The 27557-nt window shown below is 44.4% G+C and overlaps 1 protein-coding gene and 1 pseudogene across 3 annotated transcripts in view; one reads left to right on the forward strand and one right to left on the reverse strand.

Moving 5' to 3' along the window:
- On the forward strand, nucleotides 1-26569 carry LOC308463062 (tigger transposable element-derived protein 1 pseudogene; annotated as a pseudogene). Of its 2 annotated transcripts, none has more exons than XR_013991532.1 (2): nucleotides 1-832; nucleotides 25310-26569. The product of XR_013991532.1 is annotated as a tigger transposable element-derived protein 1 pseudogene (transcript). The 2 variants fall into 2 exon arrangements; XR_013991533.1 differs by lacking the exon at nucleotides 1-832 and adding an exon at nucleotides 24507-24643.
- Nucleotides 1796-27557, reverse strand: part of MOSMO (modulator of smoothened) — a 56094-nt gene continuing 30332 nt past the window's right edge. The window contains exons 2-3 of the mRNA XM_080981306.1: nucleotides 11643-11855; nucleotides 1796-7789 (exon numbers count right to left, since the gene is read on the reverse strand). Coding sequence (XP_080837432.1) covers nucleotides 7605-7789; nucleotides 11643-11855 — 398 coding nt within the window. The 3' untranslated portion in view covers nucleotides 1796-7604. The remainder of the gene's footprint in view (nucleotides 7790-11642; nucleotides 11856-27557) is intronic.

The following is a 27557-nucleotide window of genomic DNA, read 5'->3' on the forward strand; positions in this document are numbered from 1 at the left end:
TGAGAGGATTGGAGCGCCACATTCGGCCCCTGGGCACGAGGTCCCCAATTCTTGCCTTTGTAACTGACAGGATTTTTTGCATCAGAATTTTGGCAGATGCGCCGAGAACAGTAAATGCATCTTCCCAGTGTGGTTCAGCGTGTCAGATTAAGACCCGAGAGACCAGGGTTCAAATCCCCACTCAGACATGAAGATCACTGGTTGACCTCAGGCCAGTCACTCAGTCTCAGCCTAACCTACCTCACAAGGTTGTTGTGAGGATAAAATAGGGAGAACTATGTACGCCACCTTAAGCTCCTGGGAGGAAACACAATAAATACAAATACAAATAAAAAATGGGTTTTCTGTTGTCCCATTTGAAGTTAAAGGGGTACTACACCCCTCCCCAAGCATGCTGCTATACTTCCCTCTTGTGTAATGTGGGTTCCTATCCTGTCAGCATGAGGACACTGAGTTTCCTCTCTGAAGGAGGGCCAATTTAACAAAAAAGGACATTTCCAAGTGAATCCTTACAGCGCAAACAGGTCATAAAAATCAGATTTCTCTCGCTGTTTGGCAAGTCATTCCTCGTTGTTGCCTTCGCATCCACCCAGGCATGGGTATATATTTCAAACGTATTTGCTGTTTTGAACTGTTTTTAAATCATTTGGGCCGCTTCCAACTCGAGATGATTCTTTAAAAGGAGATAAATAAATAAAACCCCTGGCTATTCCGCTGCTTCAAGTCCTGGAAGACCTGCTAGCCTGGAAGACCCTTGCTGGCCTTTTCCCACCTGGCCTGACCAGCTCCAGTTACGAAAGTTGAGGCTGCTGAACAGATTTTTCGGGCTGGGGTATGTTGCCGTTGCTGTTATTGATATTACTTCGTGTCTTTATTTTTAGACCTTTTTATGTGGATTTATTCTTCAGTGTGGTTGTGTACTTTTCCAATGAGTTTTCTTTAGTTTATGACTTTTGTTATGCTTCTAATTGTGTATTTTTTTTCCACGTTGTATGGCACCTCAAGGATGGTTTTAACCAGTGCTTTTTTCCCGGGAGTGCTTGTGTGTGTGTGGACGGGATGCAGGGGTACGCATACCCCTAAACATTCGCGAAATAAAATAAATAAATAAATAAATAAATAAATAAATAAATAAATCCTTCCAGTAGCACCTTAGAGACCAACTTAGATGGTCTCTAAGGTGCTACTAGAAGGAATTTATTTTATTTCATTTATTTTGTTTTGTTTCGATTACGGAAGACCAACACGGCTACCTACCTGTAACCTAAACGTTTTGTGAATCTAAGTTTGGCCTCATTGAGGGGCAGTATTTCAATATGAGTAGGAAAATGAGAGTATCCCTAAACATTTTTTTAGAGGAGAAAAAAGGCACTGGTTTTAACTATGGAAAGGTGGCATGCAAATAAAATGAGATTTATGACAATAACATGCTGACAGTGTCTTCAGCACCAGGCAAAGTTTTAACCATCCCAGCTTTCAAATAATTCAAAGTTTCCCAGTTCTGTTTCTAAATCTGTTTTAACTTTTGTGGTGAGTTTTTGTTTTCTTGTCATATTTATGTCCTGTTTGCCTCTTTATTTGGTATTTAACTTGCTTTTACTTTTTTTTAAGGCTGTCACAACACTTTATGTTAGGAGGTTGTGCATACACACACACACACACACAGGGAGAGAGGGAGAGGGAGAGAGAGAGAGAGAGAGAGAGAGAGAGAGAGAGAGAGAGAGTAAACAAATTATATGCAAGAAAAGGTTTCAGTTATATACCACCCTAAAAATAAAATCAAAATCAAACCAGATTTCTTTAAGTAGACAATTTATTTTGATAAACTTGCTCAATAACAAAAATACAAGTGAAGAAAATTATGTTCATTTTATACAGTTTGTATTAACAATTTGTTTGGAAATTAAATCGGGGCGGGGGAGAGAAATGTCCTAACCAATTAGAAAATAATCTTTAACAGTTGGAAGAGGATATGGTTGCAGTGGAAAGGGGGAAGACCACCACGAAGACCTTGAGCCCAAATATTTATGATCTTGGAGTAGCAGAAACAGAACTAGCAACTCCAAGGCAGGAAAACCTATCTGAAAATGCCATTTCCTTCATCTTTTTGCTTTGGGATCCTTCACACAACTTTATATTTTTTTTAACAGCAGGTCAAAACAGCAACTGAAATAACTCACCGGAGAAAGGAAAGGGGTGTGAAAGTGAGCTTTAGCAGTGCACCGAAGTCATTAAAACAGAAATGCTTGGAAACAGATCCCTAAACTCTACAATTTTATCTCAGGCGTGACTCCAGTGACTGTAAATTTGAAAAATAAGGCCTAAGCTTCAAGATTCCCGTCTCCCCACCCTCAACCCTGAAAAGAAGGCTTTAAAATGGCAACAGGATAGTAAAAAAATGATATTGTAACAGACACAAATTCAGGTTTGGTTTTTTTCAGAGAAATCTCACAAAAGACTCCAAAAAAGCAGGGTGGGGAGGAAGAGTTGCTGCTGTGAAGTTTATTGGTCACAATAGAAATAGAGACCGTACAAGTTTACCATAAGCCTGTCAAAATGACTGTAGAATGAACTTCATTTCACCAGAACCAGGATGTTAAAAGCATTCGGAGTCGTGTGAATAATTTGGGGCATTCATGAAATAGCAGCAAAGTAAGTGTGACTGGACTAATACAAATAATTTACTCTTAAAAGTAAAGCTGGCAGAATTTCAAAAGGCTTTATGTGAATGCTCACCCCACCAATGCAGATTTTGCTGGGCAAAAAAGTTGCACACACTGAACTGAATTAAGGGACAGGCATTTATTAAAAAGCCTGTAACAGGTTTTCCCCAAAAAGAGAAAAAAAAATCCTTGTGCAAATACAAGCGACAAATATTTCTTTGCAGATTTTAGCATGATGCTCTTAGGTATGGGGAAGGGGGGGACACAATGCTGACCCCCCCAAAAGTAACAGACAGAAGGTTGACAAACAATTGCACCATAAAACTGTGTTTTATATACAGTTTACAAGATATGGTCTTTCTGCTATAAATTAATACTGCATTCCATGTGATCTTATTAAAAGCAACTGCTGATCCTCTCTGTCCCTCCCATTCCTTTTTATAGTTAGGATTATCCACACACACACCCCAAATGACTGAAATTAAAGTTAAACAAACATAACACACCAATTATTTATGCATTCTGCAGCTATATTGATTTTCACAAATACCTGTAGACAGGCCAGGCTCCTGCTCACAATATACAGACTGGACATATTCCATGATCACAGAAGGTCATCAGCAGATGCTCTTCTTCTGAACTTTCCCAAACTATTTTTAGTTAAGTCAGGAAAATGTCACCATGTGGTCATCTACAGAAAGGGGACAGTGGGGTGAGGTCGTTCTGGCAAATATGCCCCCCATGTAAGCAGGCGCGGGGGTATGGACTAGGGCTGGGTGATGTATCGATACACCGTCCAAAATCAGTTTGAAGCCCGCATCGTGGGAACAGTTTCATAATGTTCGACATGGTGATATATCATGGATCACGATGTCTGGCTATGTAAAAAAAAAAATCACAATGTGGGAAAAACCATGAAGCCGGTCATCACTTTTCTCATGATTCCTGCCACCCCTGTTGCTCTGTACTATAAAAAACACTTGTAACAGTATGTTAACGTTAAGAAAAACCGTATCAGTTTTAGACCCCTAGATGCCAGGACATTATGCCATTTGCCTCTACATAGTTCCATCCTTATTTCAGACATATATTTCATATATATCGGTATATCATGATGTTTAGCTTGTGATATATCATGATGCTGAAAAGCAGATGTCGCTCTGCCCTAGTCTTGACGCTGCCCCTACTAAGGCTCCCATGATGCATTTTGGATACATGTGACCCATCTCCCAATACCCTTTGACCTCCTGTTTAGCAGAGAACACAAATCCATCAGCTTAGGTTGCTAATCTATGTTCTCAGGACAGTTTCAAACTCAAGTCAAGGCCAGCTTATATTAAACCCTTCCATTTAATAGTTTAAGGATGGGAGCTTGGGAGCATTCCTGGTTCTTCCAAACTAATAATAATAAATGGCCAGTGAGCTTCTGCGGTCTTCCTATTTCTCAACCAAGAGCTCTTAACTAATGCCATTTGCACATGTTTCCAAATAGGGGAGATGGCATTTAATTCAGCTTCCTAATGTAGAAAGGCAGGCTGAGCTTTAGATAGGGGTGCAAGATCCCACGTCTGAAAGATGGTGCCAATGAAGACAGGTGATGGCGGTATGAATTTGGGGTGGGGAGATACACACTAAGAAAGAAGAGAGGAAGGGCAAGGAGGGCTGCAAGAGATTTGGCCCAGCCATAACTTACTCTGCCTTCTTAGGCAGAGATTGTGCGAGGTTAAATGCTCCGATTCCTGATCTCAAAATAGCACCTGCAGCAAACAAGGTATGAAAAGAGGACCATACAGTTACTCAGATAATTGTAGGGTACTTATGTCGTTAACTATGGCAAGACATAGAATGTAGTAGAAGGGCAAGAGTTTGCAGTTTTTGTTTTTGTTTTTTTAAAAAAGCTCTGCTCCTGTGTCTTACAACAGCAGCCTGATATGTAGAAATTAAACTTGTTTAAGGTTTCTAATATAATTTCATTTCCATGGCAGGAAGAGAGATCATTAGCTGTATTTCTGGATGTCATGCTGTACAAGAAAAGAGGCAGCAACAATACTGGCAGCCCTAGAAAGAACCCAGGCAGGTAACAAACCAGGGATAAAACTTCTAGGAAAATGCACCACCTCCATATTATTCCATGGAACTATTTACAATAATCCTTTGGAGAAGGTGTCATTTTTACCCTTAATAGAACAGGTTATAGCTGCCAGGCCTTTTATCAGCTTGCTCATCCCTTTTAAGTACCAATTCGTATATGCGAACAAATTAACCCCATTAAACTATGAAGATCTCCTCAGAGCTCTGCATGGGATTTCCTGTTGCAATCCAGTTTTCTCCAACATTGCGCATTTTAAAAAGAACTTTCACATCCAAAACCAGCAAGCCCACATAGGGTGTCATTTTAGGAAAGCTGACAGAATTCAACAGCGCTCACAATTTCTTTTGTGAAGAACCCCTCAGCCAGCTGAGTGAACAGGTTAATTTTTTTTTTAAACAAATACTCCAGGCAAAATATATATATCACAATCATCCATAAACTCTACAGAGAAAGGAATCTGATACATCCAAGTCAGCCTCTGGCAACAATACTGTGATGGGAAAGTTTGCATGATTGGAAGGTTGTTCTGAAAATCATACATGATTTTTCTACCAGAGAATCCTCGTTTTTACAGCAAATTTTGCATACACAAATGAAAATTGGTCAGGATCTTTCTCTTGAAGCCGGAAGCAATTCCCCTCAGTGCCTGATTGTAGCATGAGATGCTGCCGGCCTGGTAACCTTACATTTTCCCACTGCTACGATGATTCCTCGTGGTCCCTTCCAACGCTACAATTCTATGACATCTTTGCAGTGATCAGTTGTACCCGTGAATAGAGAGCAACACCATGTGTTATGCTGAAAGTACAACAGCAGTGACTCCCTAAACAACTTGCATTAAAGGACCAGCAGCTAGCATTCAACACTATTTCAAAGGTTATCAACTTCTTCCAAAATAGTGCGGGGTTTCGTTGTTGCTGCTGTTCCAGCTCCACTCAGTCGCCGTCACTTAAGTGAGCAGGGCTGGCGCCTAGGGTCAAAACCATCAGGCATCTGCCAAAGCCCACATCCTGGCAAAGGGCCTGCTGATGAATGGAGCTACAAAAACCAGACCGCTGCTGCTGGGCCTGATGACGTGAATTAAGGAGCTTTAATGGGGGCTGCTCATGCCCAGAATGGCAGGCAGGTGCTGCTGCTCAGAAACACTCTGGCAAAAGACTGTTGCTCAGATCTTCCGTTTTGGCTATTGCAGGTTGTTCTTCACTTCTGGTGGGCCCATAAGTGCTCTCTTGGCCGGAGAGCAGAGAAAACAGGAGCTGCCTCCATTACTGAAGGAGGTTGGCAATGGCAGACTCTCTTAAGAGACTAGGATGAGAGGGGAGACGATGCTAAGAACTGCAAAGGCCCCTTGGATGTGAGCAAGCCCTACGTTAAGTGTCAGAACAAGGCAAAGCATGGGGACGTCAAGTGACCATATGGCTCTCTTTTTTGTACCAGTGGATTTAACTTAATACTCGCACATGAAAGAAGAGTATGTCCCTCTTTGTAGCTTTTACTGCCCAACCACCCGGTTCATGTTATGTAGCCAACTTGAGATGATATCTCACGGTAGATTTTCTGTGGAGAAATTCATATTAATAAGTGAAGCCAGAAAGAGCTGGCAAGGTGGAAAGAGGGTTGTGGAGGGGAGGAGAGAAACAGAGAGAGATGGAGAGAAATCAACCCACTTCAGTTGCCCATAATTTAAGTAGTGTAACTTCCCAATACTGGGATCGGACCTTTGCAAAGTATGACACAAACTTGCCTTCTATCCCCAATATACAAATAAATTACCATATAAAGAACAAAACCCTCTTAGCTTAACTTAGAATTGCACCTAGAAAGGTATGGAGTTGTTTGTACCTATAACAAAACATCTGTTAAAACCAAGGGCTGCTACAAAGAATGAGGTAAACTGAAGACTTTCCCAGCTATGCAGCCTTCAGAGAAATGGCTTTGTGTTGTTGTTTTTTCTATTTCACTTCCCACCCCCCTCCTATCGAGTTCTAGTTTTACACACCACAGTGTTTTGCTAGCAAAGCGCTCAAGAGCTCTCTTCCAGAAACATGTGTCTGCGTGTATATATATGTATGTGTGTATATATATATACACACACACACATATACACACACAAACATATATATACATATTCTGTATACTGCATCAGCAATATATATATATATATATTTATATAAATATAATGAAGAATTCCTAGCCACCCTGACGTTCCACGGTGTTTCTAGAGCTCACTGGGGTTGGCGAGAGAGATGGCAGGCAGACGTTTTTGTTGTAACAGATTTCCGAGAACATCTTTTGATCAATTGGCTTCAGGATGCAGTTAGTGTAATGTTGAGCTGTTGGTTGGTTGGTTGGTTTTTTTGGCGGCAAATGCTTCTTGCCTATCACAGAAGGAAGATGCTTATCTCCTAAAGAGAGTGAGGCCAGCCCCACTTCCAACTCCCTTGGCAAACCTCTGGTCGACCAAAGTTCATAAATACTTTTGAGATTTTTCAAAATTGTCAAGTTATCTAAAATGGGTCCAGTACAGTGATGTGGGGGGTGGGGGTGGGGGGGGCAATAACGCTGCTCAGTGTAGAAAAGAATTATTCCACTACACTAGTTTCTATCACAGTGCACACCTGACCGCATCCAGACGCTCAGGAGATGAGTCAAGGCTGTCTGTCTGTATTTGGTTGTGGGAAAGGCTCTCCGTTCAAAAACAAAAATAAATCCAAAGTGCATAGTGAGAACGCATCAGAGACCTCCTCGTTCCGGTAAGACTGCAGCAGCCCAACGCAGGCATCCTTCCGAGATAGCGACAGGCGTCCTACTCTCCTTCATGACCGAGTGAAGCAGTATCTAGACCTTTGTCAGCCAGGTAAACAGACTTTGCCAGCAAATAGAAGTCCCACTATTGTAAAGAAAATGGATAAAACAAACAGTACGTACGACGACCCAACCACTGTGTTGTTCGGCAGTTTATAAGGTTGGCCGCCCACTTCGTTGATATAAAATCCTATGGGAAATATTAGGGCCGCCATGCAGAATAGGATCACTGGAAGAAAATAAAAACAAAACAGGGATTAGTCCTTGGGGTGTGTGAGAGAGGGAGAGTCATGTTGATAGCTCATAGCATTAAACAACAACCACCACGGATTGCAGACCTTGGAAGTTTCATCCCACTACATCTCAAAAGGACAAGAAAGAGGATTGGGATTTAGAGGGATGTGGCATTCAAACCAACAGATCCTTACATAGATGTTGCTCTTTGTTCTCTGGGTATCTCCCAAGTTACAAGGCACTCTGACCAGGACTACTTGTCTGCATATATACATTTCCGTAACTTAAGAACCTCAGATTTCCTGCATCAGTAAAGGATTAAACTAGAGAACCTCACAGGTCTCTTCCAACCCTATAATTCTCTGGCAGAGGGACTTCCCTGGGTGCCTCACCAGCTGCCCTGTGGCAAATGGCTACCAAGTAGAGAACCTTCTGGCACCTCAATTACAGAATGCCTCATGGAAAGCCTCTGTTGGTACCTCTATGCCCATCAGCGCTATGTTGGCAACCTCTGTACTACCCGATCATTCCCACCACCATCATTAGAGATCAGGCAAGGAATGGCTCAAGTGAAGGCCATTGTAACAGAATGCTCCAGCAATAAATACCCTCCTTAAGACCACTTACCCAATACCGTCCTGCGTTTTAGATGCCAGCTGAAGATTTTCTTGTTAAACCAGGCTCAATAAACAAACAGTGAATCATGATACCTTCAGTTGCTCTCCATTTTAGATGGCTGGACTCTTAGTGCAATGTTCTGTCCCACAGGGGCCTTTTTTTAGCATTTTCATGAATTCCTGATTTAACTGTAAGCCATCTTGGAAATGTTCAATGAAAGATGGGGCGTTGATGTGTAAAAATGTGTAAGTAAGTTGAAGACAGCACGGTACACATTCCATGCAAAACACACGTATGCCGTACCTCAAGGGGGGCAGTATGCTAACTGGAACGAATATTTTGTGGTCACACCCTAAGCACAAGCTAGGAGACCGATGGCTTCTCATTTCAAAGAAAGAACGCTATAGTAGCCATGGGACACCTACCTGAAACAGACAGTCTACCAATCCAGTCTTAGTTTATCAGGACTCCAGCTGAAAAACCACTAGAGGGAGCTTAAAGCTTTCTGTTAATTCGGCACCCAAATGAACACAGCTAAGAGAACAGGATAGGGGTGTGCGCTGACCAGGAGGTTTGGAAAAAAGCCCACTTGGCTTCTGCTTGATTTGGCTCGGGTCAAAGGCACAGCACACTCTGGAATGAACAAGCCTTCAGCCTATTCTACTACCCTATCCCACTGCCTGCGTGGGTCCCAGATGTGAGGCAAGGAAGGGACACCTGCCCTTGGGAATTTCATGTTCCCAAGGGATAACACAGGATAAAATTCTAGGCTTGCTGACCCAGTGTAGATAACCTTCAACCTTGGCCAGGCTCTTCCTCCCAATACAGCTGCATCACTCCCCTCCTGCTGTAGAGCACAAAAGGAGCATTATGCCCATCGTATGGCTTATCAGAAGTGGACATGCACCTGGTCAGACCACCTACCCATCTAGCTTGGTACAACTGTCCATTCCAAATGGCCATAGCTCATCAGGGTCTCAGGTAGAGGTTTTTCCTTATTACTTGATACCTGAACCTTTTAACTGGGGGATACCAGAGACTGAGTATGGGACCTTCTGCGTGCAAAGTAGAGAATCAGTGTTGGATGGCTCTACCATTGAACCAGAGTGCCTCCCAGAAGTCAAGACGTTTCTGGCAAGCCAACCATGGGGCAATAGGGCAAAAGGAGCCCCTCTCTCAGCAAACAGAATTCAGAGAAAGGCCGACTCTGCACCTGAGCTCTGCACCACTGACAGTACTGCCCTCTCCTCCAACATTTCTACTCCATTTCTGATGTTCCTTTAGAAGGAGGTCTCAGCAAACTCAGGCTTGCAGAAGTATATTATTTAAGAAAAAAGGGTGCGTATGAACCCCCAAAACTCCACAATGCCTCATTCCCCCTTTTATCCATTTTTCTATTTACGCTAGCTCTCAGTGATACTGTATGCAGCTGCCCAGGGAATTCTGAGTCTGTCTTTTAGATAATATAGTGTTTTTACTTGGGGATATTCAAAATCCTGCAGTAGATTAGGCTCAGACACTTGCAGAAAATTGGTTTCTGGTATAGGTGAAACTGTTGTTGACTAGAACAAAAAGCAGGGAATAAAGCAATCCTATTAAAACATGCATGTGCACCTACTCCATTTTTCGAAACGGATCCTATCTGTTATAATTAGTCTGCGTAAAGAAATAAGCTTCCTATTACCCACCCCCAAACATGCACAATAGTTTGGAGAAGGGTGCTTCATGGAAAGCAGTATTTCTGATCTTCCTGGGTGGGCAAAGATTTGTGAAAGGAGATCACTCCAGCTCAGATTTCCCAACCTGCACTGCTAGCCCACAGTGACTGATGGCTTGTGAATATGGGGTAAGTTCTAACTTGTGGAGTGAGACAACTTGCATATGATCAGAGTAGGCTGGTCCATAAGGACAAATGCCCAACTACCTTCAGTGTGCCCCCAAACAGCCAATAATAATAATAATAATAATAATAATAATAATAATGATACCCCGCCTTTTTCCTTGATGGGACTCAAGTGGCTTACAGATAAAACAAGAACTGCTAAGCAACCAGTTCAAGAGGTGGCACAGGCTGTAAACTTCCTCCTCTTCAGTTTCAGCATTGTTCCTTGTAAAACTCAGCAGGGAGAAGGACAGGGGCAAAACCAGAAGTAATTGGCTCTGCTTATCACTGGCACTGACTCCACCTACCACTGGTCTCCTGCCTTATGCCCCACCAGCGCCAACAGTCACCAGCCACCAGTGCAAGTACTGTGTAACTCAGCAGCAATTGCTATTAATCTGCATTCATACTTAACAGGCGCCTCTTTAAAAAAAAAGTTGCCAGATGAGCCTGACTTGTAGGCAAAACTAAGTGAATATTGCAAACATGGACTGCAAGTCTTTTTGGATCCTGTGTGGCACAGTGAGTTTCATGTTCAGTAGCATTCCGTGAAGTAGGCAATATTTGGTTTACGGGGCTTGAAGGAGCTGCACCAGAGCAGGGGAAATCTGCTTCTGCTTTGGATACGAAGGAGTTTAATGAGGGAAACAGCACCATGCCTGCCTTGAGACCTTTTGATCTGGACAGCAGGTGCTTGCAGACTTCCCTTGTATACCTTCATGGACTGCACAAAGCTGTACTTAAATGCTGGCTGTGTGGGAGGAGTAATTAATGTATTACATTCATTGCCACAAGATGTTGTGGTTGATCATGGGCTCAGGTGGCTCTGAAAAGGGAGTGAACAAATTCTGAACTATTGCCTGGTGGAATGTTCCTTTTCACTTTGTTCCACTCAGCCAGCCATGCCCTCCACTGTTAGCGTGCTGACCTTTGACAGGGGAACCCAAATTAGGCTTAGCAGTAGGGACGAAACTAGGACACTGCAACCTAGTTGTGTGAGAGAGAAAAGAGCCTTACCCCTCACCCCCCAAACTCAGAAAGTATCCTACCTAGACCTCCCTGGGGGGAATATAAAATCTAACAAACCCTTCCTTCTTTCAGGTCACAGAAACCAATGGCAGATTCTGGAGAAGGAGTCAGTACATGCAGGTTTCTTGAAAACAGGGAAGAGTTTTCAGCTTCCTGCCAGGGAAAGGAGGGTCCACATGGGGTTTCAGGTTACGAGGAAGGTGTTCGGAAGCATCTCAGACACAGGTGCTCCCCTCTCCTGACTTCCCAAAAGCCAAGGTGACTCCCAGAGGTTTGGCCTGCTGCCAGAACTACTCCGGAGCCCAAAAGGCAGACTTACTTCCAGTGAATGCTATCCAGCGTGCGTATTTAGTTGCTTCTCTTCGCCAGTGGGAAGCCACTAGCAAGCCACATGTGACAGTCAGTGAAATGATTCCCATGATGATGAAAAACAAGGTGGTGACCCACTCAGGAGGCAACCGTGGAGGAATACAGGTCCTGTCACGTCCATGAATGGTTTGACACTGTCGCACAAGGCCAACTGTGAGAGCACCTGAAACGACACACACGACAAGACAAGAACCCATTAACCGGTGTGCCTTTTTTCTCTCTCTGCCCGTCCTCACCCGCTTCCTCAAAACAAGAAGTTAGGAGCAGCCCTGGCTTTGTCACACCAAAAGTCAATTCTGTCTCCCCCTACAATGGCCACCCAGATATTTCTGGGGGGAATTAAGCTAACAGCCCTTCTGGCCATTGTTGCGACCTGGCAGCTGACACTGTGTGGCACATGGCCTCTGAACCAAGAGACTAGTAGCCATTTTGTAGAAAGTTTAGATCAGTGGCTCCCAACGTTTCCCCCTCCATGGACCACCTGAAAATTCCTGAGCACCTCAGTGGGCCACTTGATGATTTTTCTGTCCATTGTAGCAATTGTACTGTGCTGTGCTAGATGCTGTATGACTTCCAATCTCGCTTTATTGCTTCATTTGCATTTTACTGTATTGCAATTTGAATTCCACAGAATGCAGTGAATACAATGTAATAAATAAAAAGAATTAAAAATACAGTTAAAAATCACTATGAACATTTAATGTGATGGTTGTGCCATTTCCCATCCTCAACCAAGAATCCAGAGGCATGCCGCGGACCACTTGAATAAAGCTTGCAGGTAGCAAGAGTGACCCAAGACAGAGAAAAAAAAGAATCAGTGCGTCTAGACAGCATGGTTAGCCCAGGAAACTGATGCATTGCAAAGCAGAGGACGTTTTCTTCTCAGCTCCAACTTGCTGCCCACTCACCTTCGGGCATGAAGTTAAAAGGTTTAACACTGAAGGCGAGAGAAAAAAGTCTTGTGATCTGTGCAGTTTAATGACTCCTCCCTTAAGACTAACTATAACACAACTGATTAAAAGCACCTGCAGGCAGAGTCATTGTCTGTTTGCGGGAAATGCACACAGGCAAACACAATAGTCACTGTTCAGATGTCACAGTTACAGTGTTAAGGAATTCTCTTGAGAATGGGCTCAGCCAAGTCTGTAACAGAGGCCACCAAATTGCAAATGCATCAACACGGACAATCCTCACGCTCATCTGCTTGTTCACCACAGGGCAGATGTTGCCTCCCTGCAACCAAAGCTAGCAGTTTGGAATTGTTGTCAGATTCCACATATCCCTGCCCTTTTTTGCCACTAGCACCTCCAACAACAACTTGTCCACAGTAGGAATTTGGGTATGGTCGGCTATAAACTGCATTGCAAGGTCTATAGGCTGGCAGCCTGGGGTCTCCTGTTCTAGACACCACCTGCAGGTAGAAATTAGTGGAATTTTCCAAGCTGCACATTTTCCATTCAAACCAGAAGCTTTCCAAAAAGAGCTGCACAGATTGTGGGCAAATGAAAAGGTCAGTTGACACAGCTCTAAATGCCTCACATAACAGCAAAGGCTACTCTTGATTGTTACAAATGTCCTAATGATTTGCCACAGCGCACAGCCTTCATTTTCCGGAAAATTAGGCCAAAGATAATAGAATAAGGCTGTGCAATTAATACGCCTCGCTTGGCACTGGGAGATCTATTTCAATTTAGCCGCCTTCACGAAAGGAGCACGCCAGCGCGACACGACTGCATGTGTTTACAGCACAGAATTCAGGTGCTTCTTGTTAGCTAGAAGAGCAAAGCGTTCTCGTTTGAACAAATCTCACTTAGTGTACTCCAGATGCAAATGGTTTAACAAGTTGAAACCAATTACCTTGCAAATCCTACTTAGCTCCTGTGCACCCACAAATATGAGCATTCTCACTATTTCCGACCCTACTTTCTGCGGTGTGAGAAGTTGCAGTATTCAATAAAATGGTTTGGGGTTATCGTCCCAGATGAGGAATGAGCATGTTCTGTTGGGGCTGCCAATGGCTGCTAGCCATGACAGCTGTGTCGGTTGTTGGGTATCACCAGTTGCTGGAAACTATGGCAGGGGCTGCATGGAGGGAAGTGTTCTTGTGCTTGAATCCTGCCTACTGGTTTCCCACTGGCATCTGGTTGGCCACTGTGAGAACCGGGTACTGAACCGAAAAGGCTACTGGCCTGATCCACCGGGGCTTTTCTTATGTTTTTGGCCTGGGGAATGGCAATATTGCCAACCAGGGGCCTGGGCAAGAAATAGGCAGAGGGAGGGAAAGGGGGGAACTGACCCTTAGTGGGCCTGGGAGGGGGAATGCATGAGGTTGTGGGGCAGGGTTAGAGTGTTGGGTATTTGCAGTTTACTTGCGCTGCAGAAAGCTTGCTGGGGAGACCACGCCTTACAAGGAACTCAAAAATAACTTTAACAAGGTTTTAATAACAAAAACAAAAACTCCTTTTACACTAAACATATCAATAAGCATGACCCATCCACCAAACCAACCCCCAGGGTACTGAGAGGTGGTGCTCTTTATATACTATACCCAATTGCTGACACAGCTTAATTAACACAACTTAGCAGCACCTGCTATGCTGTTTCACAGCTGTAAAACTGGGTCTCGTTATTTACTCTGGCCCTTAAAGACATACACATCTTGTGGAACAATAATGAACCTTCACATTTAAATAGACCAGGGGTCTGCAACCTTTAAGACAAAAAGAGCCACTTGGACCCGTTTCCGAAGAAAAAAAAACTGGGAGGCGCAAAACTCGTCATTATAAAAATAACTTTTTTGTCACTTTTTTATTATTTCTTTGTTTGACCCCTCAGAATTACTCCTCCTCATAGAAATAAACGTTAAATTAACAAGTTACCTTTTTGTGTGTGTGTGTTCTTCACTCCCCTTCAAAACAGTGATCAGCGTACATGCCCCCTTTCAATGCAGTGACCAGCATACATGCCCTTTACAATGTAGCGGGCGGGCGGGCGGGCGGGAAGGTGATGTCGGGACGGTGTGTGACTAATGCGCGCACCGCCCCCATGCGACGTCACAGCCAGTACAGCGCCCGCCACAGTGGGGAGTGTCGGGGCGCACAGTGTGCCTCCTTCCCTCGCTAGTATCCGCCCCGGAGCCGCGGCAAAGGTGTAAAAGAGCCACATGCGGCTCCGGAGCCGCAGGTTGCAGACCCCTGTCATAGGCCATTCAACACAGAGTAGGTTTAGATTGGGTGGAATCAGTTTTGCCAAGTTCTTATTTTGTAGGAAAGGGACAGATCGTCTCTACCCACTTTCTCAGTATCACACATATTTTACAAGTCCCATTTGCAGGGAAAGAGTGTCCGTCTCACTCTGGACACTGCGGGATTCCAACTTGACTGCCTGACTACTGGGATTGATGGGAAATGGGGCTCCCCCATCCCTCCCCTATTGTGTGTCTTTATCCCCACCCACCGCCATGACTTGAAATGAACTAAGAAATGTCGAACACTTTAATCTTTTCTCAGAGGGAAGATGCTCCAACTGCCTGATCCTTTGAATCACTTTTCCAGATCCACAAGATCCTTTTTGAATTCTGAACCCACCTTTGTATGCTATATAATCTCCGCTTAGCACAGGTATTATGCAGCGTGTATTTGAGCACGTCTCATTCTAATATAGTTTTATCAAACTAAACAAAAACCATCAACAGCTACACTCCCCTCCTCAGAAGAGATCAAAAGAAGCTAGTAAACCTGCTTTTGTAAGACACGAATTTGGACTTCTTTGGCAATCCAAGACAGGAGATCTGGAGGGGTCTGGAACTGCTGGGTCACAGCTGCTGTGCAGGATTACTCTTGGGGGGGGTTGCTTTATAGGGAAACCTGCAAATGCCATATACACCCCAAGCTACAGCCTATGCAAGGAAACTAAAAACAACATGCCTGTAATTGCTATAAAATTAATGCAAATGTTACCAACTAGCTTTATAATAATAATAAAAACTTTTCAGGGTTTATGGGAAGAATCAACAAAAAGAACCCCCTCAAACGGAATAATGCCTGCCAACCACTTGTGACAAATTATTTCCCTGTCATTTGAAGAGAAAGAGGCCCATTCACTGCCCTGCCATAGATCTCTGTATGGGAAACTGAATCCCAACCATTCTTGTAAAAGGTAGGGTAGTGACAACTCAACCTCTGTTTCAAGACAACGATTCTCAAAAGACAACATTGTCCGGGCTACGGTATAACTGAGCAACTGCATGAGAGGGCAGCCTTTCCTTCCTAGAAAGAGCTGGATGAATTTGCAGCAGAAAAAAACAAGAGTGTTCTCTGTTTTCCATTTAACTCTGCAAAGAACGGAGGTTGGTGGAATCTCTTCCATAGGGAGCATCAAAAGGATGGCTTGTTTACTTCCACTCAGTTAAACATGTGGAGACCTAAGCAGCCAGCAGAGTCTCCGTGGACCCTATGCTGGCCAGCAGGAATGTTATTGCAGGTGAGAATTTGCAGGGAGGAATGAACCTAGCTTAACTTTAAAGGCTCGGGCTGTAGCAACAGACAAGCCACCCATCATCACCTAAAATTGGTAGTATCTAATGTCCACCACCCAGGTGCCAGGAGGAAGACGTGGAAGTAAATGGCAAAAGAAGTCGTGACTACTGAACATCCTCAGATGGGCAGCTGCTGAGCCAAAGTAAACTCTCTCTTTTGGGTTAAAGCCGGCACTTCTCTTATTGCCCCTCAATTCATAATGTAACTATTAATTAAGTTCTCCCTGAATTATTTGCACGCAAACACCTTCCTTGCAAACATCAATGCACATTTCCAGGAACATGACTTGAAGGGGTATCTGGGATAACAACTCATTAACCTGTTTCAACTCCCGTTTTTTTACACAGTTGGAGGACTGACTCAGCAACTAAATCAAAGGGGTGTGGTAAGGTCAACAATCTCTGCTAAGTTCAGGATCTCTTTAAAACATCCCTTTCACACAGTGGTAACACTGTGTTATTTTGATGGATTTCAGAATTCCATAAAAACAAAAAACAGCACCTGTGTGTGATACAGGGGCTCACTAGAAGGCTAAGAGAATCGGAGGGAAAGTCAGCTAGGCAACAGAAGATATCTTAACAAACACGGTGGGGCATAAGACAGAATGGCTGTATTAACCATGCGAACACCACCGAGTTAAGAGATGTGCATAATGCCAGGACTCCTCAAACAGTTCTGTCATTGGCACCACATCATTTTAAAATACTGAAAGAGATAAAAGACAATCTTTCAGGAGCCCAATGGAAAAGACTGACCAAGAATATTCTAGATCAGGCATCCCAAAACTCGGCCCTCCAGATGTTTTGGGACTACAATTCCCATCATCCCTGACGACTGCTCCTGTTAGCTAAGGATGATGGGAGTTGTAGTCGCAAAATATCTGGAGGGCCGAGTTTGGAGGTGCCTGTTCTAGATGATCCCAAGACTCCGATGTAGACAAGATGACAGTGAAAGTCATCCCCATCCCTTCTTGATGGAGGCAGTCGGAGATGAACTCTGATTGTAAGAATGAGCCAAGGGAGTCAGCGAATATGACTTCCTACACACCAGCATTTCTAAATTTCTTGTTCATGTGAATAGGGATTATCATGTCTGCATAACACCTTTAGAGGGCCATCAATGCTTTTCTTCATGTCTTAGAACGCCGATTAAGACACATTGCTGGACCCGTTAACACCGGACACTATTTCAAAGAGATAATTATATACATGCATTTGGACTGCAGATTCAGGCCAAAACTTAGAAAGGAGGAGTGGAGCTAGAGGGAAGGTGTCCATAACTTAGCAAAGGTGATAAAAGCCTGGGCTATTCAACTGATCAGCAGAGATAATTTCACAGAGGTGGAATATACCTTTGACAGCTGAAACTACTTTGGATTCCACCTGATCATCAACATGCCAGCCGACGCTGGTTTCCTAGGTAACAAAAAAAAAAAAGGCAGTGCCTACAATAAAAAGGAAGGAAAAACACAGACAGTGGCACCTGCCTCTTCTCCCACTTCTTAACACCTTTGAATTATTCAGACGGGCTCAGGGCTGAGAGCACAGCATTAACAGTGCCACCCCTCCTACCTCCCCCCTCAAAGGCAGAACAAAAATCGTGATGAATAATTTGTAATGCAGCAGCATCTGAAGACAGCCTTATCCCTTGTTCTGAAGAGTATACAAATAGGAAAGAGGGAAGGGAACTTCAGGGGGTCCAAGAATGCTAGGAGGCAAAGGTGAATGCATAAAACTGCTCCCCTTGGAGGGGGGGGAGGAATATAGTTCAGTGGTGAAGCACCTGCAAAAGGGCTAAGGTTCAACTCACAACATCTCCAGGTAGGGCTGGGGAGAAGAGTCGTCTGGAACCCTGGAGCGCTGCTGCCAGTCAGTGTGGCCAATACTGATGTAGATGGGCCCTAAACAAGAGTCATTCATCAAGTAAGAGTCATTCTTACAGTTGGTGGTAACGTGGGTGGCGCTGTGGTCTAAACCACTGAGCCTCTTGGACTTGCTGATCGGAAGGTCGGCGGTTCAAATCCCCGCAACGGGGTGAGCTCCCGTTGCTCTGTCCCAGCTCCTGCCAACCTAGCAGTTAGAAAGCATGCCAGTGCAAGTAGATAAATAGGTACCGCTGCAGTGGGAAGGTAAATGGTGTTTCCGTGCGCTCTGGCACTCATCACGGTCCTCCGTTCACCAGTAGCAGTTTAGTCATGCTGGCCACATGACACGGAAAACTGTCTGTGGACAAAGACCGTCTCCTTCGGCCTGAAAGCGAGATGAGCACCACAACCCCATAGTCGCCTTTGACTGGATTTAACCATCCAGGGGTCCTTTACCTTACTTACTGACTCCATACATATACAATTCAAGCTGGCTGCCAATTAGTTTCTGGGCCCAATTCAAAGTGCTGGTGCTGACCTATAAAGCCTTACATGGCTCAAGACCTCATTACCTTAGGGACTGACTTACAAACTGACTCAAACCCTGTGCTTGTCATCTGAGGCCCTTCTCCATGTCCTCGCTCCCCAAGAGGTTTGGAGGGTGGCAGCATGAGAACCGGCTTCTACTGTGGTGGCTCCCCAACTGTCAGACACCAGGCTGAGGAGTACAACTCTGGTGAGGAACGGTGGGAGCCTCCCCCTCCCCCTGCTCATGGCCAGGATCCTGAAACTCCACAGGAGCAGTGGAGTAGTGTTGATTTGGAACAATGGTTTGTGGAGGGGCACAGATTGCAAGACAACAGTTGGGCAGAACTGGGAGGTGAACAGCAAGAAGAAGAATGGGAAGAGAGTGAGCTAGCAGACTCTCTATCACTGGAAGATGTGCAGCCTCTCAGTCCCAAGGCTAGGAGATTAGCTAAGGTAACTGCGCAAAAGGCTGAATGGTTAAGAGATCAGGTGGCTAGGAGATGAGAGGGCGGAAGTGACTAGAGGGAAGTAGGCGGAACTGGAATTGGGAGCACCTGCACTCTGAGAAGGGACACTTGTTCTTTTGCTGTGTTCATTAAACAGTTCTGTTACTAGTAAGAGACTGCTTTCTCTTTGTACTGCTTATCTATGGCCAAGGGAGGAGGAAGCAGAGCCCCGGACACCGACTGTGGAATGCTCTCCCTGAAGAGGCTCACCCAGCGCCATCATTATATTACTTTAGGCACCAAGCAAAGCCATTGCTCTTTACCCAGGACTTTGGCCATTAAATAAACTACGGCCTATTAAATGTGGGCAGGGGACTGTTATTATGATTATTTTATTATTATGCTGTGTATTATGCTTTTAATTATGCTCCGTTTATGGTGTTCTGAATGTTGTACACCAGCCTGGGATCTTTGGATAAAGGGTGGTACAGTGGTACCTCGGGTTACAGACGCTTCAATTTACAGATTCCGCTAACCCAGAAATAGTACCTTGGGTTAAGAACTTTGCTTCAGGATGAGAACAGAAATCACTGTGGTGATGGTGCGGCAGCAGCGGGAGGCGCCATTAGCTAAAGTGGTACCTCAGGTTAAGAACAGTTTCAGGTTAAGAACAGACATCCAGAATGAATTAAGTTCTTAACCCAAGATACCACAGTACATAAATAAAATAAATGAATAAATATGTCCTATGGAGCCATACCAAGAGTCACAGGAAGCTGCCTTATACTTAGGGGAACATCTGCAGTATTTAAATCACCATGATACCAATTTAACAGCCAGGGCCAAGGGCCAAGGAATCCTGGGAAGTGTTAAGGGCGCTGTTAGGAAACCCCTATTTCCTCTCCCAGAGAAATAGTTCCCTGAGTGATTTAATCAATCCATCCCTCTTCCCAGGGAACTCTGGGATGCTTTGCTCTTAGTACCCAGTAGACCAACCTAGAATAGACCTATTAAAATTAATGGATCTGAGTAAAAGTTAGCTGGCTACAACTCAATATCTTGGATGCATGGTTTGCCCAATCTCCAAAAAGCAGGTGCCTTAGAGCCTGAAGAGGTTTATGGCAAAGGCACCAGAAAATGATGAACAGGTTGCAGGATCTCCCCTGCAGGGAAAGGTGGCAGTGTCTGGGGATTTTCAGTTGAGGTAGGGGAAGAGGAACTAAAGGCTAGACTTTATAAAATACTTCATAATACTGGAAATTGCAAGCATCCAATGAGAATCAATGAAAGGCAGCAGGTTCAAGAGAGACAAAGTCAAAGACAGTTTATGTGTATTAACCAAAAGGTCACTGCAAGTTCTTCCAGTAACACACAATTACATACAGCAGTTAAAGTTCAGTAGAATGTCAACAGCATTACATCAGTTAGTCTCCAGCAGCCACTTTCACCAACTTATCTGAAAGATTCTCAGCAGTTTTGGGGATTACTGCTGTCCTGCAAGTTACAAACCTATCTACAGCCTCAAAAAAGAGGTAGTTCGGTGCAATGGTAAGGATGCTGGTCGAGATCCACTGGGTGATATTGGACCAATTCCTAGCTCTCAGCCTAACCTGCCTCACAGAGTTGTCAAATACGGATGCTAAAGATCCAGTTTTATTTATTTTTTTAAAGAAATTTATTGGATTTTACAATAGCAATACACATAATAAACAATGTAACATATATCTTGACATAATTTCACATTTTCTTTGGACTTCCTCACATCTCCCGCTCCCACTTTCATCGTTATAACATTTTGTCAGCAATTTATTATCTTATTTGCAATCTTATATCCCTTCTATACTTCAAAATCTTCTACTTCTCAAAAAGAGTTATATTTTCTCAATCTCGCTTATTTTCTTAAAGTCATCTAAGTTTAGTGGTGCTCAGTTATATTGATCTAGCATCCTGTTTAGCATTCACTCAAATTGCAATGTTTTTGTAAATAGTTCTTAAATTTCTTCCAATCCTCCTCAGTCCTCTCTTCTCCCAGGTCTCGAATTCTGCCGGTCATCTCGGCCAGTTCCATGTAGTCTATCAGTTGCATCTGCCATTCTTCCAGTGTGGGTAGATCTTGAGCTTTCCAGTGCTTTGCGAGTAGTATCCTTGCTGCTGTTGTTGCATACATAAAAAATGTCTGGTCCTTCTTTACCACCCCTTGGCATCTAAAGGATCCAGTTGGTAGTAGTGTCATATCCATCTTTACTGCATTATGGTCGGAACAGGTCTTTGGGCAGATTTCCACTTTTCTGACCTTAGGTGCCAGGCCTCTAGAAATCCATATTTGGTCGATTCTTGTCCAGGTCAGTTGGGCTTCAGAAAAGAATGTTCCCTCTCTTCCTAGTGGGTTCTTTGTCCTCCAGATGTCAATCAAATCCATATTGTCTGTCATTTCAAAAAAGGTTTTAGGTAGTCTGCCGTCTTTTGTAACATTTTGACTTTGTGACTTGTCCATGTTAGTTGATACGACCCCATTCATATCTCCCATCATTATGATGTTGTTATAGTCCAGATAATCCAGCATTGTCTCCTGCAGCTTCTTGTAAAATTCCGATTTCCCTTCATTAGGTGCATAAATTCCTAATATCAACAATTTCTCTCCTTGATGTTGTATCTCAATTGCCAAAATTCTTCCATGTTCATCTTTAAATAAAAATTTAGGTGACAGGCTCTCTTTCGCATATATCACCACACCTCTCTTCTTAACTTTGTCCGACGATACAAATTCCTGGCCCAGTCTTTTATTTATTAACACTTTTCTGTGGAGCCTCGTCACATGTGTTTCTTGTAAACAAATAATGTCCAATTGTTCTTTTTTTAATATATGAAATATTTTCTTCCTTTTTTCCGGAATGTTACAACCATTAATATTCCAACTCAACAGTTGCAGAGACATCCTGAATTGATCTGGTTATTTCTCCAGGGGTGGTATCTTCACTGGATCTTCAGGTTCCCCAGGTGCTGGTGTTGGTACTGGCGTTGCCCCAGGCCCAGAAGGTAGTTCAATTCCTTTTTGAAGGTCCTCTCCGTGTGTAGACAGAAATTTGTCTCTCTCTTCCAATGTTCTGATTTTGACCTTTCTCCCTCTAAAGGTAAAAGATATTCCTTGGGGGAATTCCCACCTAAATGGAATTGCGTTACTCCTTAGTAATTTAGCAAGTTCAGAGTAGGCGGCTCTAAGATCCAACAGTTGTCTTGGAATATCTTTATAAATTTCGATTCTTCTGTCCAGAACCTCCAGTGACTTTCCGTAGTGTAAGCCCAAAATCTTGTCCCTTTCCTCTTTTGATCTCAATGTTATCAAACAGTCTCTGGGCCTCTCCTTCTTTGTAAATCTTCCAAGTCTGAAAGCTGACACAATTTTGAAGTCCTTTTCCTCCAAATTCCAGAACTTGGAGAATTCTTTGGTCAAAAACTCAGCTAGATTTCCTTCTTCTGCCTCTTGTAACGATCTAATCCTCAAATTATTCTCACGATTTCGCAGTTCTATCATAGAAAGATAAATCTGATGTTCCCCAACTTGTTTGGTGAGTGGTCTTACCTCTTGTTCTAAATTTTCTAATTTTTGTCTGGTATCCTCAGCCAATTTCCGATTTTCTGCCGTGGCCTCCGTTAACTGTCCAATTGCCTGTGTGTTCTGTGCCACTTGTATAGTTAATTTATTTAGGCATTCTGTATTTTTGTCAATCTTTGCTGATTGCTCATCTGCTTTCTTGTCCAAAGCTTCCAATTTTTCAAAAATTTTGTCTAAAACAGAAGCAGATGCTCCTGAGGCCATATCTTCCAATTGTAACTGCTCTATTTCACCCTCTCCCTCTTTTGCCTGTGACGAGGCAACTTCTTCTACTTCTACTTCTGAGGGCAAAGTAGGTACAGATGATCTGCGTGTCTGCGAGGCTGAGGTTAGAGTTGTCAAAGTTGTTTGTCTAACTCTTCCTCTTCTTCTTGTGCCACTCATTCCAACGTTATCTATCAGTCAAGGTCACACTGAGTTATTCCCATGGGAATAGAAAGGCCCAGAGCAAGCAAACAGCAAGGGAATCGAAAGTAAATGTAAAGTCACTGTTTTAATCCAATCCTCTAGAGGGAGCTTAAAATGTCTTTCAGAGTCTAATTTAGTATCCAGGAACCTTCAGATACAAATATTTAGCAGAGTTGATAAATAATCACTTTGTTACAAACAGTGCTTACTTGTCTCCAAAAAGAATGTTTCAAATTAGAAGGTCTCAATACCCTCAGATTGTTGCAAGTTCCAATATACAATATCCAAATCTGCAGTACTGACAGCTCAGTCTCTCAAAGCTCAGGCAGCTCCGGACCCTGGGTTTCACCTTTTGATTGTAATCCAATAAAAGGAGGAAAGTCAAATGCAAATAATAAATCCAAATCTTTAACTTAGGATCTTTACTTTAGATTGCAGGTTCAGTGGATGCTTAGATCTGTAAAGTTTAAAAGCTCTTTCTTTCAGCCTCCACTCCTCCAGCTAATTTGCTTTTTCAAGTTCAATGGCAGCGGAAGACGGACTTCCTGTTTCCACGTCTCTCCGCTCTCCGCCAAGTTCAACCAAGTTCAGATCTTTTAATTTAAAATCTCTAATTTCAAGTGATTCAGTCTTTACTCACGAGTAAGTTGGTTTTCGTTCCGAATCCGAATTTGACAGGAAAAGGGATCAGCGCTCACCGGCAGCAGCAGCGCGGCTTCGCTCCGCAGACTGTGAAACGGCTCACAGCGCCGCAACCCCCCTCCACGCTCCGGAGCCCCTTACGGGGTTCCTTTAGCGTTTGGAGGGTCGCTTTAGGCGCCCGCCGAGCCTCAAGACCACAGGCTCTTGCCGCCTGTGGTTTTCCGAAGTGGGTCTCCGCTTCGCCGTAGCGGACGACCCGATGTCTGTGGAGCCTCCTCTCCCGTTCAGAAGAGGACCGCCATTGCCGTTCGCGCCGCCCCCGGAAGTCTCCGCTAAAGATCCAGTTTTAAATCCTCCTCCACTAATTTGGAAAAGAGGATTTCTAGGGGGTGGCTTTTGAACACAACATTGGAGGAAAAACCATTTCAGATCTTCTACACCAGTTGTGAAGAACCTTTGGCTCTCCACTTGTCACTGGACTACAACTCCCATCAGCCCCAGCAGGCATGGCCAAAGGCCAGGGATGATGGGAGTTTCAGTTCAGCAACTTCTAGAGCACCAAATGTTCCCCCACACCTGCACTGCATCCACAGGATGCAACTACAGTGGTGCCCCGCAAGACGAATGCCTCGCAAGACGGAAAACTCGCTAGACGAAAGGGTTTTCCGTTTTTTGAACTGCTTCGCAAGACGAATTTCCCTATGGGCTTGCTTCGCAAGACAAAAACGTCTTGCAAGTTTGTTTCCTTTTTCGTAAAACAGTTAATACCCAGGGTGCATTGCTTGAAGAGGTGCAGTTGCGACTTGACTTTGAGGAGCAACACATTGCACGCGGTGTGGTAGCCTTTTTTGAGGTTTTTGAGGACTTTGCTGATTTTTGAAGCTTTTCCAAAACTTCTTTTGCAGCCGTTTGGTAAGTTAAACTTTTAAAACTTTTTGGGGGGTTTTTGGATTTTGGGTTGGGGTGTTTGGAATTCAAGGACTTAGTGTTGAGGAGGGGTTTGCAAGAATCTGGGAGCTTGTGTGGGTTTTTTTTAATTTTTATGATTTTCTGTGACCATTGGGGAACTCTGCTGTTTTTTTAAAAAAAAATCTAGGTTTGAATTTCTGTGTGGTGGGTGGCTGGGGGAACAGTTGAGGAGGGGTTTCCAAGAATCTGGGCGCTTGTGTGGTTTTTTTCCTGCATTTTTATGATTTTTTGTGACCATTGGGGCACTCTGCTGTTTTTTTTAAAAAAAATTCTGGGTTTGAATTTCTGCGTGGTGGGTGGCTGGGGGAACAGTTGAGGAGGGGTTTGCAAGAATCTGGGAGCTTGTGTGGTTTTTTTTGAATTTTTATGATTTTCTGTGACCATTGGGCCATGTTGGTTTTTTTTCAAAAAAAAATTCTGGGTTTGAATTTCTGTGTGGTGGGTGGCTGGGGGAACAGTTGGGGAGGGGTTTGCAACAGTTGGGGAGGGGTTTGCAGCAGTTGGGGAGGGGTTTGCAATTTCTGTGTGGTGGGTGGGTGGCTGGGGGAACAGTTGAGGTTTTTGAAGACTTTGGTGATTTTTAAAGCTTTTCCAAAACTTCTTTTGCAGCCATTTGAGGATTTTGAAGACTTTGGTGATTTGCAGCCATTTCGTAAGTTAAACTTTTAAAACTTTTTTGGGGGTTTTTGGATTTTGGGTTGGGTGTTTGGAATTCAAGGACTTGGTTCTGGGTTTGAATTCCTGTGTGGTGGGTGGCTGGGTGCTTTTGAATTTTTTGGGTGTGAAGCACTGATTTTTTTCCCCTGAGTTTACGAAGCTAGGAGCTGTGCTGCCATGGGACCCAAGAAGACTGCTGCTGCAGAGGCCGGCAAGAGGAAGAAGGAGAAGGTGATGCTGGAAATGAAGAAGGAGATCATCCGGAAGCACGACGGTGGAATGCGTGTGACAGACCTCGCCAGGGAGTACGGCAGGAACCCATCGACCATCGGCACCATCCTGAAGATGAGGGAGAAGATCCTTGCGACTGATGCAGCCAAGGGAGTCACCAGGATCATGAAGAACCGCCCAGCTGTTCTGGAGGAGGTGGAGAAGTTGCTGCTCATCTGGTTAGAAGAGAAGCAGCGTGCAGGGGACACAGTGACTGAGGCCGTGATTTGTGAGAAGGCCAAGGCCTTGCACGCAGACCTCGTCCGGGAACAGCCAGGAACCTCAGGCGAGCCAGAAGTCTTCAAGGCAAGCAGAGGCTGGTTTGACCGGTTCAAGACAAGATCTGGAATCCACAGCGTGGTCAGGCATGGAGAGGCTGCCAGTTCTGATGTTCCTGCGGCTGAAGACTTTGCATTGAAGTTCCTGGAGGCTGTGAAGACGGAGGGCTACGTTCCACAGCAGGTCTTCAACTGCGACGAGACCGGGCTGTTTTGGAAGAGGATGCCCAAAAGGACTTTCATCACTCAGGAGGAGGCCAAGTTGCCTGGCCACAAGCCCATGAAGGACCGTCTGACCCTGCTCTTCTGTGCCAACGCAAGCGGCGACCTGAAGATCAAGCCCCTGCTGGTGTACCACTCGGAGAACCCACGGGCCTTCAAGAAACACAAGGTCGACAAGGAGCAGCTGAGTGTCATGTGGCGATCCAACAGCAAGGCTTGGGTCACACGTGTGCTGTTTGTGGACTGGTCAATCTTGCTTTTGGCCCTGCTGTCAAACAGTACCTGCTGGACAACGACCTGCCGCTGAAGGCTTTGCTTCTGATGGACAATGCTCCTGCTCATCCTAAAGGCCTTGAGGAGGACTTGTTGGAGGAGTTCAGCTTCATCAACATCATGTTCCTGCCGCCTAACACCACGCCACTGCTCCAGCCGATGGATCAGCAGGTCACCGCCAATTTCAAAAAACTCTACACCAAGGAGCTTTTCAGGCGATGCTTCGAGGTGACTGATTGCACCATGATCACCACGGCCTGGAAAGGGATCAGCCAGAGAAATTTGAATTGTGCTTGGCGCAGCCTGTGGCCGGACTGTGTGGCACCAAGTGACTCTGATGCACCAGAGTCAACAGTGGTGCAGGACATTGTTGCCTTGGGGAGGACCATGGGCCTGGAGGTCACAGAGGAGGACGTCTGCGAGCTGGTGGAGGAGCACGACCACGAGCTGACCACCCAGGAGCTGGTCGAACTGCAGGCAGAGGCTGCGCAGGAGCAGGCCTCGCTGGAAGAGGAGGAAGCAACTGAGGAACGGCTGTCCTCCAAAGAACTGAGGGACATTTGCATGAAGTGGAAGGATGTGCAGGCTTTTGCAGAGCGGAACCACCCTAACAAGCATGTGGCACATGACCTTGCGAACACTTTTGATACGACGGTCATGTCGCCTTTCAGGGAGGTGCTGAAAAGGTGGATGAAGCAGCAGACCATGGACAGGTTCTTCAGCAAGAAGCAAAGAGTGGAAGAGGAACCTTCTTCAAGTGGTCCCCCAGAGTCTTAGAAAATGTAATGTACACTTTGTTGATTTTTAAATGTTTTTCCTGTCATGTTTAGAAACTTAATTTATTGTTCCTTCAATTTTTGAAATGCTCTTTACAGTATGTGTGACTTTAAAGAGCACTTAATAAACTCTTGTTGTACCAAATTTGGCTTTGTTTGGACTTTTTTTGACTATTGGAACGCATTAATTGGATTTCAATGCATTCCTATGGGATTTCGTGCTTCGCAAGACGAAAAATTCGCTAGACGAAAAAACTCGCGGAACGAATTAATTTCGCCTTGCGAGGCACCACTGTAATCTCTTCCTTATTCTAGTCCCTAGGAAAGGCAGCTTTGTCCCTCGGCTTGATTTAAGAGGTGAACCGCTGCCTAAAGATGGTT

The sequence above is a fragment of the Podarcis pityusensis genome (genome assembly GCF_964106645.2).
Source record: "Podarcis pityusensis genome assembly, chromosome: 14".
NCBI classification, from domain to species: domain Eukaryota; kingdom Metazoa; phylum Chordata; class Lepidosauria; order Squamata; family Lacertidae; genus Podarcis; species Podarcis pityusensis.